The sequence below is a fragment of the Nanorana parkeri genome, unplaced genomic scaffold, assembly GCF_000935625.1.
Source record: "Nanorana parkeri isolate BGI_ZX_2015 unplaced genomic scaffold, ASM93562v1 scaffold75, whole genome shotgun sequence".
Classification (NCBI taxonomy): domain Eukaryota; kingdom Metazoa; phylum Chordata; class Amphibia; order Anura; family Dicroglossidae; genus Nanorana; species Nanorana parkeri.
The window spans coordinates 2,588,210-2,600,680 of NW_017306343.1; the positions used below are offsets into that span (position 1 = coordinate 2,588,210).

At 41.5% G+C, this 12,471-nt stretch overlaps 1 protein-coding gene across 1 annotated transcript in view; it reads right to left on the bottom strand.

Moving 5' to 3' along the window:
• Positions 1–12,471, bottom strand: part of LOC108804829 (dual oxidase 1-like) — an 89,405-nt gene that overhangs the window by 42,238 nt on the left and 34,696 nt on the right. The window contains exons 15-17 of the mRNA XM_018576724.1: positions 9,542–9,679; positions 6,522–6,638; positions 5,963–6,165 (exon numbers count right to left, since the gene is read on the bottom strand). Coding sequence (XP_018432226.1) covers positions 5,963–6,165; positions 6,522–6,638; positions 9,542–9,679 — 458 coding nt within the window. The remainder of the gene's footprint in view (positions 1–5,962; positions 6,166–6,521; positions 6,639–9,541; positions 9,680–12,471) is intronic.

Consider the following 12,471-nt stretch of genomic DNA (forward strand, 5'->3'; position numbering starts at 1 on the left):
TTGGGTTTCCAAGGCCTCCTGAGAGGAGTGATGATGGGTTTCCCCAAGGGGGGAAGCATGAGATAACCGTCCCGCCGAAGCAAGGACTTAGGAGCGTGTAGCTCGTTTTAGCAAGGCCCTTGCCTTTGTCTGCTGATTTACTGGACCCTTTTCAGGGTGCTTACCCACTCTGCGAGAGTCCCCATATACTTGGGAAATAAAAAGTGTCATCTGACTCTGCATAAGAATGGACGGTATGTGCCTCAGGGTTTTGTAGGTAATTATAGGAGGCAAGGCCATAGCCAAAAGCCTCTCCAATGGCCGCCTGAATCCAGGTTTGTATTTCGGCCGGAGGGGTGGCCGGCGTAACAGTGGGGTCAGACATGACAAGATATAAATATATACAGCACCTTAATAGAATACAGGTGGGATCACAGTGCAACAGAAGTGGGGCTCATCCACTAATTAGAAGGCACACTAATGAAAGCTGGGGCTCATCCAGCACATAAAAGGCACAGGTACAATTAGTAATAAATAGAGGAGGCAGAGGTGGGGCTCACCCACAAACAGAGAAGGCACAGACACATAGAACAACAGTGGGGCTCACCCAGATCCAAGGATGCAGAAGAATTCGGAAGGCTGTGTAGGAAATAACTTGGCTCCAAGAAAATGGCCGCTGCACTGAGAAAGAAGGTGAAAAAAACCACAAGAAAAATTGTGACGTGGGCGGGGCTAATGCAAATTCGTCTGGAAGGGGCGGGGTTAACGGAAAAAACGTGCCGCGGTTGCAACAAAATGGCCGCCATGGCCAGCAAAAAGATCTACAAGAAAATGGCGGCGGAGCTAAAGCCCGCACGGCGGCTCCAGACAGGGAAAAAGAGTCAGCAGAAGGCTGTGGGGAGAGGTAGGACTTGGATTGAGAAGACCCTGGGGGGTCGGGGAGAGAGGAACAGTGCAAGAAAGCACAGTAGTATGGTGGCTATTAGAGCCAATTACAACAGGAAGAAAACAGCAATACAGGAGCGAGATGTACGAGTACTGACCTGCCATGAGGCTAACAGCAAAGAAAGAGGAGGGATCTTAGTGTGGGCGGACTTATATAATATGCTGTGTGCTGCTATTGGTTATTTCTGTTTCTGTTATGTTTCTTTGCTGTTATGAGGAATCAGTAAAGAGAGATATGCAAAATATGAAGCCTCCTGTCTTGCCATAAAATCGGCAACAGGTCAGTAACATGATTGGGTATAAAAAGAACATCTCAGAGCATCAGACTGAAAAGCTGCGTCTAAAAATTGTCGAACAATTTCAAAATAAAGTTCCTCAATGTAAAATTGCAAAGACTTTAAATATATCATCATCTACAGTACATAATATCATCAAAAGATTCAGAGAATCTGGAAAAATCTCTGTGTGCAAGGGACAAGGCCGAAACGCAAAATGAAATGCCTGTGATCTTAAGGCTCTCAAACAACACTGCATTATTCTGTGATGGACATCACTGCATGGGCTCAGGAATACTTTGAACAATCACTGTCTGTGAACACAATTTTCCATGCCATCCAAAAATGCAAGTTAAAGCTCTATCATACAAAAAAAAAACATATCTGAACATGATCCAGAAATGTCCTTCTTCTCTGGGCCAAAGCTCATTTAACCTTCCTGGCGGTATGATTATGTCAGGAATTTTGTACCAAAAGCGGTACATTGTTTTTCATAATTTTCAGGCCGCGAACAGCAGAGGACGCCGCGGGCTCGCAGGGACAAGGTAAGTGTCACTTTTCTCTGCAGCGCCGAGTCTGGCTCGGGGTTTACCGCTCCTAGCATTGAAAATTGACCCCGACTCAGACACGGGATTACCGCCAGGGAGGTTAAAATGGTCTGTCACAAAGTGGAAAACTGTTCTGTGGTAAGACTAATCGAAATTTGAAATTATTTTTGGCAACCATGAGCAACCCCTCCTTAAGACTAAAGAGGAGAAGGACTTTCTGGCTTGGTATTAGCACCCAGTTCAGAAGCCTGCACCTCTGATGGTATGGAAAACGTATGAAGATGTCACCAGCACAGCAAAATCATTTCAGAATCACAAAGTATTCATTTATTAAAGATTCTTGTCATACAAACAAGCGCTTTTGGGGCCGCACAGGGTCCCTTCATCAGGCAATAAAGAAACTTACTGAGGTAGAAAAAAGAAAACAGGGAATCCTTCAATCCCCACAATGCACTTTTCAAGTTCTGCCTTCACCTCCCTCTCTATCCCTCTCCTCTTTTGAAACCCACTGTATCTGCCTATTCTCTCCAATTTCGCTGATGATTGCTGTTATATACCGGCCACCTGGACTGGTATCTTGCTTTCTGGATGACTACTCTGCCTGGCTACCCTACTTTCTCTCCTCAGAAATACCCACTATCATTTCTTGTGACTATAACATTGCTATTAACATTAACACCCTGGCTTCCACTCAATTTCTTAACCTAACCTCTTCTTTTGATCTAACACAATGGTCAGACACTCCTACTCACTCTGATGGTAACATACTAGCTCTTGTTTTCTCTCACCTATGCACTCCTTGCAACCTCTCCAACACCCCTTTCCCGCTCTCAGACCACAACCTTGTCAGTTTCACCCTCACCCTATCCCCAACCCTGAATCCACCTACACCGCACACTGTCACCCGGAGAAACCTTCGCCACCTCGACCCTTCTCTACTCCGCTACCCACTACCTCTATGATAAAATCTCACCCCTGTCCTGCCCTGACCTGGCTACTTCTATTTTTAACAGCTCACTCTCATCCTCGCTAGACAGCTTAGCCCCCCTCACTACACACAGACGTAGACCAAGTCCGCTACAACCGTGGCAAACAAAAGAAACCAGACATCTATAAAGACATAGCTGTGCTCTTGAACGACTGTGGTGAAAAACTAGGCTTCTGCAAGACTTCACCCTGTATAAAGCTGCCCACCTAAAATATAATTCCTTCCTCCGTGCTGCCAAACAGACTTATTTTGTCACTCTCATTGGCACACTCTTATCCAAACCTCGTCAACTCTTTTCTACTTTTAACTCCCTACTATGTCCTCCACCGCCATTACCCACTAACTCACTCACTGCCCAGGACATTGCCATTCATTTCAAAAACAAAATGGATACAATTCGGGATCAGATCACCCCTGTGCAGTCAATTTCCCCTATTAATGTACCCGACCCATCATCACACTTCTTACTCTCCTCTTTTGACCTTGTCACCACAGAGAAGGTTACAAAGCTTCTCTCTGACACCCACCTCACCACTTGCCCCCTGGACCCTGTTCCCTCACCACTACTTTGGTCACCCCCCTGCTCTATCCTACACTCTCTTACTCACATTTTCAATCTCTCACTCTCTACTGGCATCTTTCCCTCCCCTCTAATGCATGCCCTGGTCACCCCAATACCCCAAAAACCAACAATGGACCCTACCGACCTCAACAATCTCAGACCAATCTCCTTACTCCCATTCACCTCCAAACTCATGGAATGCCTTATCTACAGCCGCCTGAGCCGCCACATCGCTGATAACAACCTTCTCAATCCCTTAAAGTCCGGCTTTTGCCCTCTTCACTTCACTGAAACTGTACTCCTAAAACTCACTAATGACTTACTAACAGCTAAAAACAATGGTCGCTATTCCTTACTCTTGCTATTAGACCTTTCTGTTGCTTTTGACACTGTGGACCACCTGCTCCTCCTCAAAAAACTCCACTCGCTTGGCCTACAAGACTCTGCTCTCTCATGGTTCTCCTACCTATCTAAGCGCTCCTTTAGTGTCACCTACAAATCTAACTCCTCCCCTCCTATTCCTCTTTCTGTAGGGGTCCCCCAAGGCTCTGTCCTTGGACCCCTTCTCTTCTCTATCTACACCTCCTCCCTTGGTCAGTTAATAACCTCACATGGCTTCCAATACCATCTCTATGCCGATGACACTCAAATCTATCTTTCTACTCCACAACTCATCCCTTGTCACTAATCTACTAACTGACATATCAGTCTGGATGTCGCAACACTTCTTAAAACTCAACCTTTCAAAAATGGATCTCATGATATTTCCTCTTGCCCGTGCACCTTCCCCAAACTTTTCCCCTGAGATTGTTAACACAACTATCCAGCCCTCCCCCCATGCCAAGGTCCTAGGTATCATCCTTGACACGGACCTCACCTTTCTTCCCCACATCCAATCACTATCCAAATCCTGCCGCCTTCACCTTTGTAACATCTCCAAAATATGCCACTTCCTCACCAATGAAACCACAAAATTACTCATCCACTCACTTGTTATCTCTCGTCTTGTCTATTGCAACTCCCTCCTCATTGGCCTACCTTTACACAGGCTATCCCCCCTTCAGTCCATCATGAATGCAGCTGCAAGACTCATTCACCTAACCAACTGCTCAGTGTCTGCAACCCACCTCTGTCAATCCCTACACTGGCTTCCAATAGCCCAAAGGATAAAATTCAAATATTAACAACCACTTACAAAGCCATCCACAACTCTGCCCCTGGCTATATCTCAAACCTTGTCTCAAAGTATCACCCTAACCATCCCCTCCGCTCTTCAAAAGACCTCCTGCTTTCCAGCTCCCTCATCAACTCCTCCCATGCTTGCCTCCAGGACTTCACTAGAGTCTCTCCCATCCTCTGGAACTCTTTACCCCAACGTGTCCATCTATCTCTCACTAGGACTGCCTTTAGGCGATCCCTTAAGACTCATCTCTTCAAGGAAGCCTATCCCACCACAACCTGACCACTGAACTATCACTTTCTCAAACAATTCATCCGCACACAGCTACCTCCTCATGTATCACTTGCCCCTCCCTTTTAGATTGTGGGCCCTCCTTACCATCTTGTCTTGAATTGTATTGTGATTGCAATGTCTTCCTTATATTGTAAAGAGCTGCGCAAACTGTTGGCGCTATATAAATCCTGTATAATAATAATAAGTATGAAACTAAGAAGAATTTAGATGATGAAGGGACCCAGGCGGCCCCAAAAGCTCTTGTTTGTATGACATGAATCTTTAATAAATGAATACTTTGTGATCCTGAAAGGATTTTGGTGTGCTGGTGACATCTTCATTTGTTTGCTGATATTGGCGGCGCCATCCGCAGTCACTACAAGCACTACACGGGACATCCGGTATGGAGAGCAACAAGGAAGTTATATACTGTCTGATGGTATGGAGATGCATTAGTGCATATGGAATGGGCAGCTTGCACATCTGGAAAGGCACCATCAATGCTGAATGATATATCCAGATTTTAGAGCAGCATATGCTCCCATCCAGATAATATCTTTTTCAGGGATGGCCTTGCATATTTTAGCAGGACAATGCTATATGGAATACTACATGTATGTCAACAGCTTGACTTTGTAGTAGAAATATCCAGGTGCTTAACTGGCCTGCCTGCAGTCCAGACCTTCCACCAATTAAAAATATTTGACACATCTTGAAACAAAACTTATGACAAAGAGGACCCAGGACTGTTGAGCAGTCAGAATCATATATCCGGCAAGAATGGGACAACAGTTCTCTCCCAAAACTCCCGCAACTGGTCTCCTCAGTTCCCAGACGTTTACAGAGTGTTCTTAAAAGAAGAGGGGATGCTACATCATGGTAAACATGGCCCTGTTCCAACTTTTTTGAGATGTGTTGCTGACATCAATTTCAAATGACCTTATTTTTTTCTTAAACTTTACATTTTCTCAGTTTAAACATTTGATTTGTTTTCTATTTTCTATTGTGAATACATTTTCTATTTATGAGATTTGACAATCATTGCATTCTGTGTTTATGTAGATTGTACACACCATCCCAACTTTTTGGGAATTAGGGTTGTAGTACCCAGTAAGTTTCTATTAATTGTTTTTGAACAAGATGCAGCAGTTCAAACATTAAAAAAAAAGATATTAAACATTAACATATCATATGACATTATATCATACTTACCATATCATACTCATTGGGCACCTTAACCAGCAAAGTTCTGCATCCGCGATTATTAGACTGAATGACATTAAACCTTTTATGGCTTGGTATGGCAATAGTTCGAATCACTGTGTTCCGGCTGTCCAAAACCTTCATCACTTGTTGTGGGTGGATTTGTAAGAGAACGGCACGCAAAGGTTCTTTTGATCCTTGCCACTCTTGAGCTTAAAAGGACATTTCCATTAATAATGAAATATACCATACAACATCAAAATAGAATATGAATAACACAGGCATGCTCTAATGTGTATGCAAATCATGGTCAATACTGTAAAAAAACACACAATTTGAGTAAACCTGAAATAACTCATACAATGTTTCCATATAATATTTAACATATAGTAGAACAGAACATAGTAAAAGTTCACTATTAGTAGTTACCAATGCATGATTATTTCTATTAAATTCCGAATAGATCTGCAATTCATTGTCATTTTGTTAGAAAAGATTAGAATAAAAAAATCAATAGTGTACAGTGGACACTGACTAAATAAGAGTTAATGTATAAAACAACATCTACCTGTAATTCCTTCAGCTGATAGGACCTTCTTTGTACTGGGCAAAGCATGTTTACTTTGAATTTTTTTAAAGTTCCTCTTACGAGAGTGAGCAACTATCCAGGCAATAAAGAAACTTACTGAGGTAGAAAAAAAGAAAGCAGTGTGAAACTATGAAGAATTTAGACCTAATAAAACTCAGGATATATTTCCTGTAGAATTGCTGAAATCACTAAAAAGAACAAATACATATTACCTTGGATATGGTAAACAACTAATATTCAGTAGCCAATGTCCTATCAAATTGTATATATTTTTGCCAACAATTGTACATTTTCCAAAAATGTAAGTACTGCTTGAATGACAAGGGTCAGATCCTATGTCAACCTTAATAATTAATGGCTCTTATATGGTCTCTTTTGGTCTGCTAAATACGCCATTAAACAAGTGTTTTGTTCTATCTGTTCGATAAGTGCAAAAAATACACGTTGATCTCTACAGAAATCATGCCATTTGATAACTCTGCTGTGCTCTCTGACTGTGCTGTATTTTTTTTAGTTACATTGTTCCAATCTATCTCTGTAAACTACAAATACTCTCCTCCCTATATTTTCAGTTTTCTGCATATCTGCTCAAGTGGCAATATTGTTTGATTTGAAGAAAAAAAGAACATAATGGCGGAGCAGCTTTCTTTTATTGCTACTAACCCCTAAACTCTGCTTTATTTACTACTAACACATGCAGCTACAACAAAGTTAAGTACTGTCCATGATACTTTATTAGCACTAACAGGTACATTTTTAGGACAAACTTTTGGTGCATTCCATTTTCAGTCCATGCAGTATTTGGATTCACTAGAAGGGAACACCCTGAAAGGATGTACGGAAAATTTACATTTTGTCATGAAAAATATAATTAACCCCTTCATGACGGGAGACGTACACTGTACGTCCCGCCACAAAGGGACCAAATGACTTGTCACGTACACTGTACGTGACGAGTTATTTGCTGCCCTAGAAGGCTGGTAACCGCTGAGAATCCGCGGTTATCATTCATTAATGGATGCCTCAGTATATAGGCATCCATTAATGAAAGGGTTATTCTTTTTCAGACACCCAATACCTGAAGATCGGGTGTCTGAGAGTCAAAGCAGAGCCGGCATGTTTGCCGGCATTCTGACAGCTCGTATAGATCGAGAGATATCTCTCTCAAGCTATACTGGCTTTTTTTTTTTTTCACTTTCAGGAAAAGATACATAATGTATCTATTCCTGAAAGAAGAATGTTTCAGTTTTCTGATGGTGTTGTAACAATCAGAAAACTAGTGACAGCTGAATCCTGAACTGCTGCAGGATAGTGAAAAGTGTAAAAAAAAAAAAATTGTGAAAAGAAAAAAAAAAAATTGTGAAAAGTGTAAAAAAATAAGTGTAAAAAAATTAAAAATAAGGGACAAATAAATGAATGTATTTATTGCATTTTGTTTTAGCTGTGCTGGTTTTGTAAAAAAAATACTACGAATCAAAACTGGGAAAAAGGTTTTTTTTTAACGTTTTTTTCCCCTTTTTTTTATATTTTATTTGTCCTAAGTGAGGCGTTAGACACACATATGTGATATAAATTAGTAGCCCTATCTGTCCTCTAAAAAACAATATATAATATGTGTGGGTGCACTTTGTAAGAAAGTATATTACTGACGTGGAAGAATCACACAGCAAAAATGTCAAAAGTGCGTCAGTCATTTACGAACAGAAACTAAAAACAAGCTCAGTCATGAAGGGGTTAAGGACGGTACACTGTGTTGTTGAAAGTGCACTAAGATGGCTACAATTACCTTAAGCATCACTGAAACTAAAAAAGTAGTATAGGCTTACACTGAGTGGCCAGATTATTATGACCACCCCATCAGTACTTTGTTGGGCCATGAGATGACTCCACGAGATAACTTTGTTGGGCCGCCTCGTGACTCCACGAGATGTTGAAAGTTGATGCGAGGAATCTGACACTGCACTGTTGCCCTTCTGTTGTCTTGTACCAGTCTTGCCACTCTCCGTTCTGCCCTAACATTGACTAGTCGCTGACGGCTACAATTCACAAGTTCAGACTCAGATTTTCGGCTGACAGTCCAGTCTTTAAACACTTTAACAACAGCTGCTCTTGAACATTTAACGAGTTCTGCTGTTTTGCTGATACTCGCTCCATGGCTCCGAGCGCCAACAATCATCCCACGTTCAAAGGCTGTTAAACCCATATCTTCAGAAAAAAATCACTTCTACTGTCGTGGTAAACAACCTGCTTCCCTATTTATAATGGTCTGGCCCTCTAGCAACTTCAGCGCAAAATTATAGCTAATTTGTCTACAAACGTCAGGTGGTCATAATAAACTGGCCACTCAGTGTATATTTTATAGTGCCAATGATACAAAAGCTGGAGCTTATTTTACTCCCATATTGCAAGCTATAAAGCCATAAAGCAACATCCAGGTGCTTCTCCAGGTGTTCAGCAGGCAGCCTGGCAAATTTTTTCTTCTAGACACCTTCAAGGCATCTCTGCTTACTATGCATGCATATCCTGGTGCCATATTACATTTTTTTAGTTTTGTTGAATGTCTGACTCTTATTCCAAAAGCCGGTGATCACATGTTTGAGGGAGTCTTACAATATGGGGTAATGTTGTGGGTGGAGCTACAAGTGGTGACATGGTTTGTGGGTGTGGTTTAAACATTGTCATGGTAAGTAGGGTGTCCCCCAGAATATATTTTAAAAATCTGGTAACACTACCCTAGGAGGAAGGTGTGTGCTTTAAGGTTCACCAGCAAAAAATAAAGGGAGAATAGTCTGAAAAAAACAAAAAAGAATGCAACCACAACATTTAAGGGTCAGTAAGATGGCGTCTTTTGTTCTTGGGTTTAGATACTCTTTAATAAGAGATGTAAAGCACTGACCACCAAGTGCTTTTCATCTCCATGTTAGTTTTGTAAGTGGTGCCATTTGCATTATTTCCAACATATACTGTATATATTGATAAGCATCTTAAAGTATACAAACCTAAGGGAAAAGAACAAATGGTTACAATTAGAGCACTGTATCCAAAGATGCAGCCTTCAAAGTAGTCAGCAACTATTAAAGGAGCACAGGGGGCAAGCTTTGCAGATGATATCTGTTCTGGTTGAGGACATGGATCACCTAAAAAAATAAATAAAAGGTGTTATTATGAATCATTTTATTATATTTAACACAGAAAAATTGGGAGTGATTTGCTAAAGTTATGTTAACCCAGGGGTTGGCAACTTCAGCACTCCAGCTGTGGTGAAGCTACAAATCACATCATGCTTCTGCCTCTAGGAGTCATGCCTGTGGCTGTCAGAGCCTTGAAAGTGTGAGGGTTGCCTACCCCTGTGCTATTCCAACACATGTAAACCAGTGTAGGGTGCCCTGCACACTACAATCATGTGCAAGGATTTTAAAAAACAGATTCTCCCTCATTCTCCCTCCCTCAGAGAAAACCATTCTCTGGATGTTTGAAATGAACAGGTTTACTTCACCTCACTTCACTAAGTTCAGGGTGGTTGAGTTATCTTTATTTACAAAAATGCAATAATATGTCTACTTCAAGAATATAGCGGCACAGGAGTCGCTAATTTGATTTGTAATGTGCAACTCTGCTGTCTAGCATCACAGCTCAATTTCTGGTGCATATAATGTCCTATAAAGATCAATGTAGAGGCCGTGCTGCATTTTTTTTTATGGGAGCACATTAAAATCATGTACCACCCAACAGCTATGAATACTAGGAGGAAAATCAGCAGTCAGCATGGCACGGGGTGATCTTAGTAATCTTTTATATTGTTTTCAGAGAAAGCAAGTGTTTAATCACTCAGAGTACAGCCAAACCTCAGAAGTCTTTTCTTTACAAATGTAAATCATACAAGGTCTTAGTAAATACCAAACTTTTTAATAGCTGGTACTCTAATTAACCAATGTCCCTAAGCACAGTTTGAGAGCCCATAACAGGGTTGTGTATTTTTACTACATTAAAATCTCTGACATTTGGAAGCGTTAGACACACTGCATATATGACTGTAGACGATAATAAATATTAGCTAACTAATGTGGTTTTGACTTATTACAATTCCTTGAAATGCTATGATTGCATTGGTGTATTTATGTATTGATTTGAAAGAGACTAATTCAAGTAAACCTATTAACTAAATATTAATGGAAAGATAGGTAGGGCAGTATGTATTTCTTGATATCAGAATTTGAACACTTGTTTATTGGTTAAGTTTTTTTCTGTAATTTTTTAAAAGAGGTTGGGCAAAATACAATACAACTGGAAACAATACAATGTGATCAATGCATTTACCACCTACTGACTGACCACTGTACATTTCGGGCCAATCTGCAGCCTGCTTGTTCCAGGAGGATGTATCTGTACAGCCTCCTGTGGCCACAGAAGCTGCTGTCCCTGCTGTCATTCAACAGCAGAAAGCAGCAGCTTCCGGCACAGGGCCAATCGGAGCAGCTCTGTGCCCTGTGATTGAGCACAATGATCACATGGGAATGTTTACATTATCCTGCACGTCTGTACACTAACTCCTTCATCACTAACCTCTAGACATGTGCATTCTGATTTGGACGAACTTGCAAATCAATAAAAATCAATTGATTCAGCGGTTCGTCATGAATCCGAAATAATGAATTTAATATATGCCCGAACATATTGGCTACCAGAGTGTTCTGCGCATGCCAGCTGCCATCTTGGAGGCAGAGCGTATGACGTCACATGACGGCGACGTCACGCGCTGAATGAGCGGTGGCCATATCAGTGTGCGGTTTCGGAGGCTTGTTGCCTCCAAAACAACATAAAAATGTGTTTCCTTTGACAAAACAAATAAAAAAGTTTTTCATTTTCATTTGTTTTGTCTGAAAACTAATGTTTTTGTTGTGCACATGTCTACTAACCTCTCACTGTATGTGACTTGTACATTACCCCCTTCACCTCCACCTCCCTGTGTATGACCTGTACATTTATTGTATCTCACCATTACCAAGCTTCATGGTTTAACCCCCTCAATACTGGCATTTTTCTTCATTTGCAGAAAACTACAACAAAATACCAGATCACCTTGGGGTGTCTACTTTCCAAAAAGTGGTTATTTTGAGTATTTTTGCACTGTCCTGACATTTTTATTTGATATGTTTTATAACAGAAAATAAGGAAAACATTTTCTTAATTGTTTTGATCTTTTTTACTTTATATAGTAGAAAATACAGTACAACAAAGGTAATACAATACCACCAAAGAGTCCTTTTGTCTTTTGCCTATGTTTTACAGCTAATTTTGATGGTGGATTAGACCAGGCCTTCTTAAACTTTTCCCACTCGTGACCCCTTTTTGCCCAAGGACATTTTTATGTGACCCCAGCATTGCATTCTAAAGCGACAGCTGCTGGAACGCACAGCAATTGCTCACTAAACTTCCCCCTTCATTCTTGGGGGGGGCGAGGTGGCGTGGTGGTGCATTGAACTCAATTGCACCGCAGCCAGGAAACCAATTGGGCATGTGGCAAAACATTGCAGGCGTTCCGGTCCACTGCAAACGCAAAAAATGCTGCATGCTTTATTTTTTGCATTCACAGTGGACTGGAATGCAGGCAATATGTTGGCGCGCATCCCATGGCACTGCAGGCAGGGGGCGTGGCTGCGATGCCATTGGCTTCAATGCACTACCACGCCCCCTCCCGCCCCAGTATGAAGGGGGAAGTTTAGTGAGCAATTGCTGTGCGTTCCAGCAGCTACCGCTCTAGAATGCACCGCAATTGGATTCAAAGGATTCGTCCAGCAGGCAAACGAAGTTTAACTTAATTTACCATTTTCCAGTCTGTGTCCCCCAGACTGTCTTACAGGGTCCATAGTAAAAATGGTGGTGCACTCAGCACTAAAATAATGATCCCTTCCTTCCATACCCCCCCCCC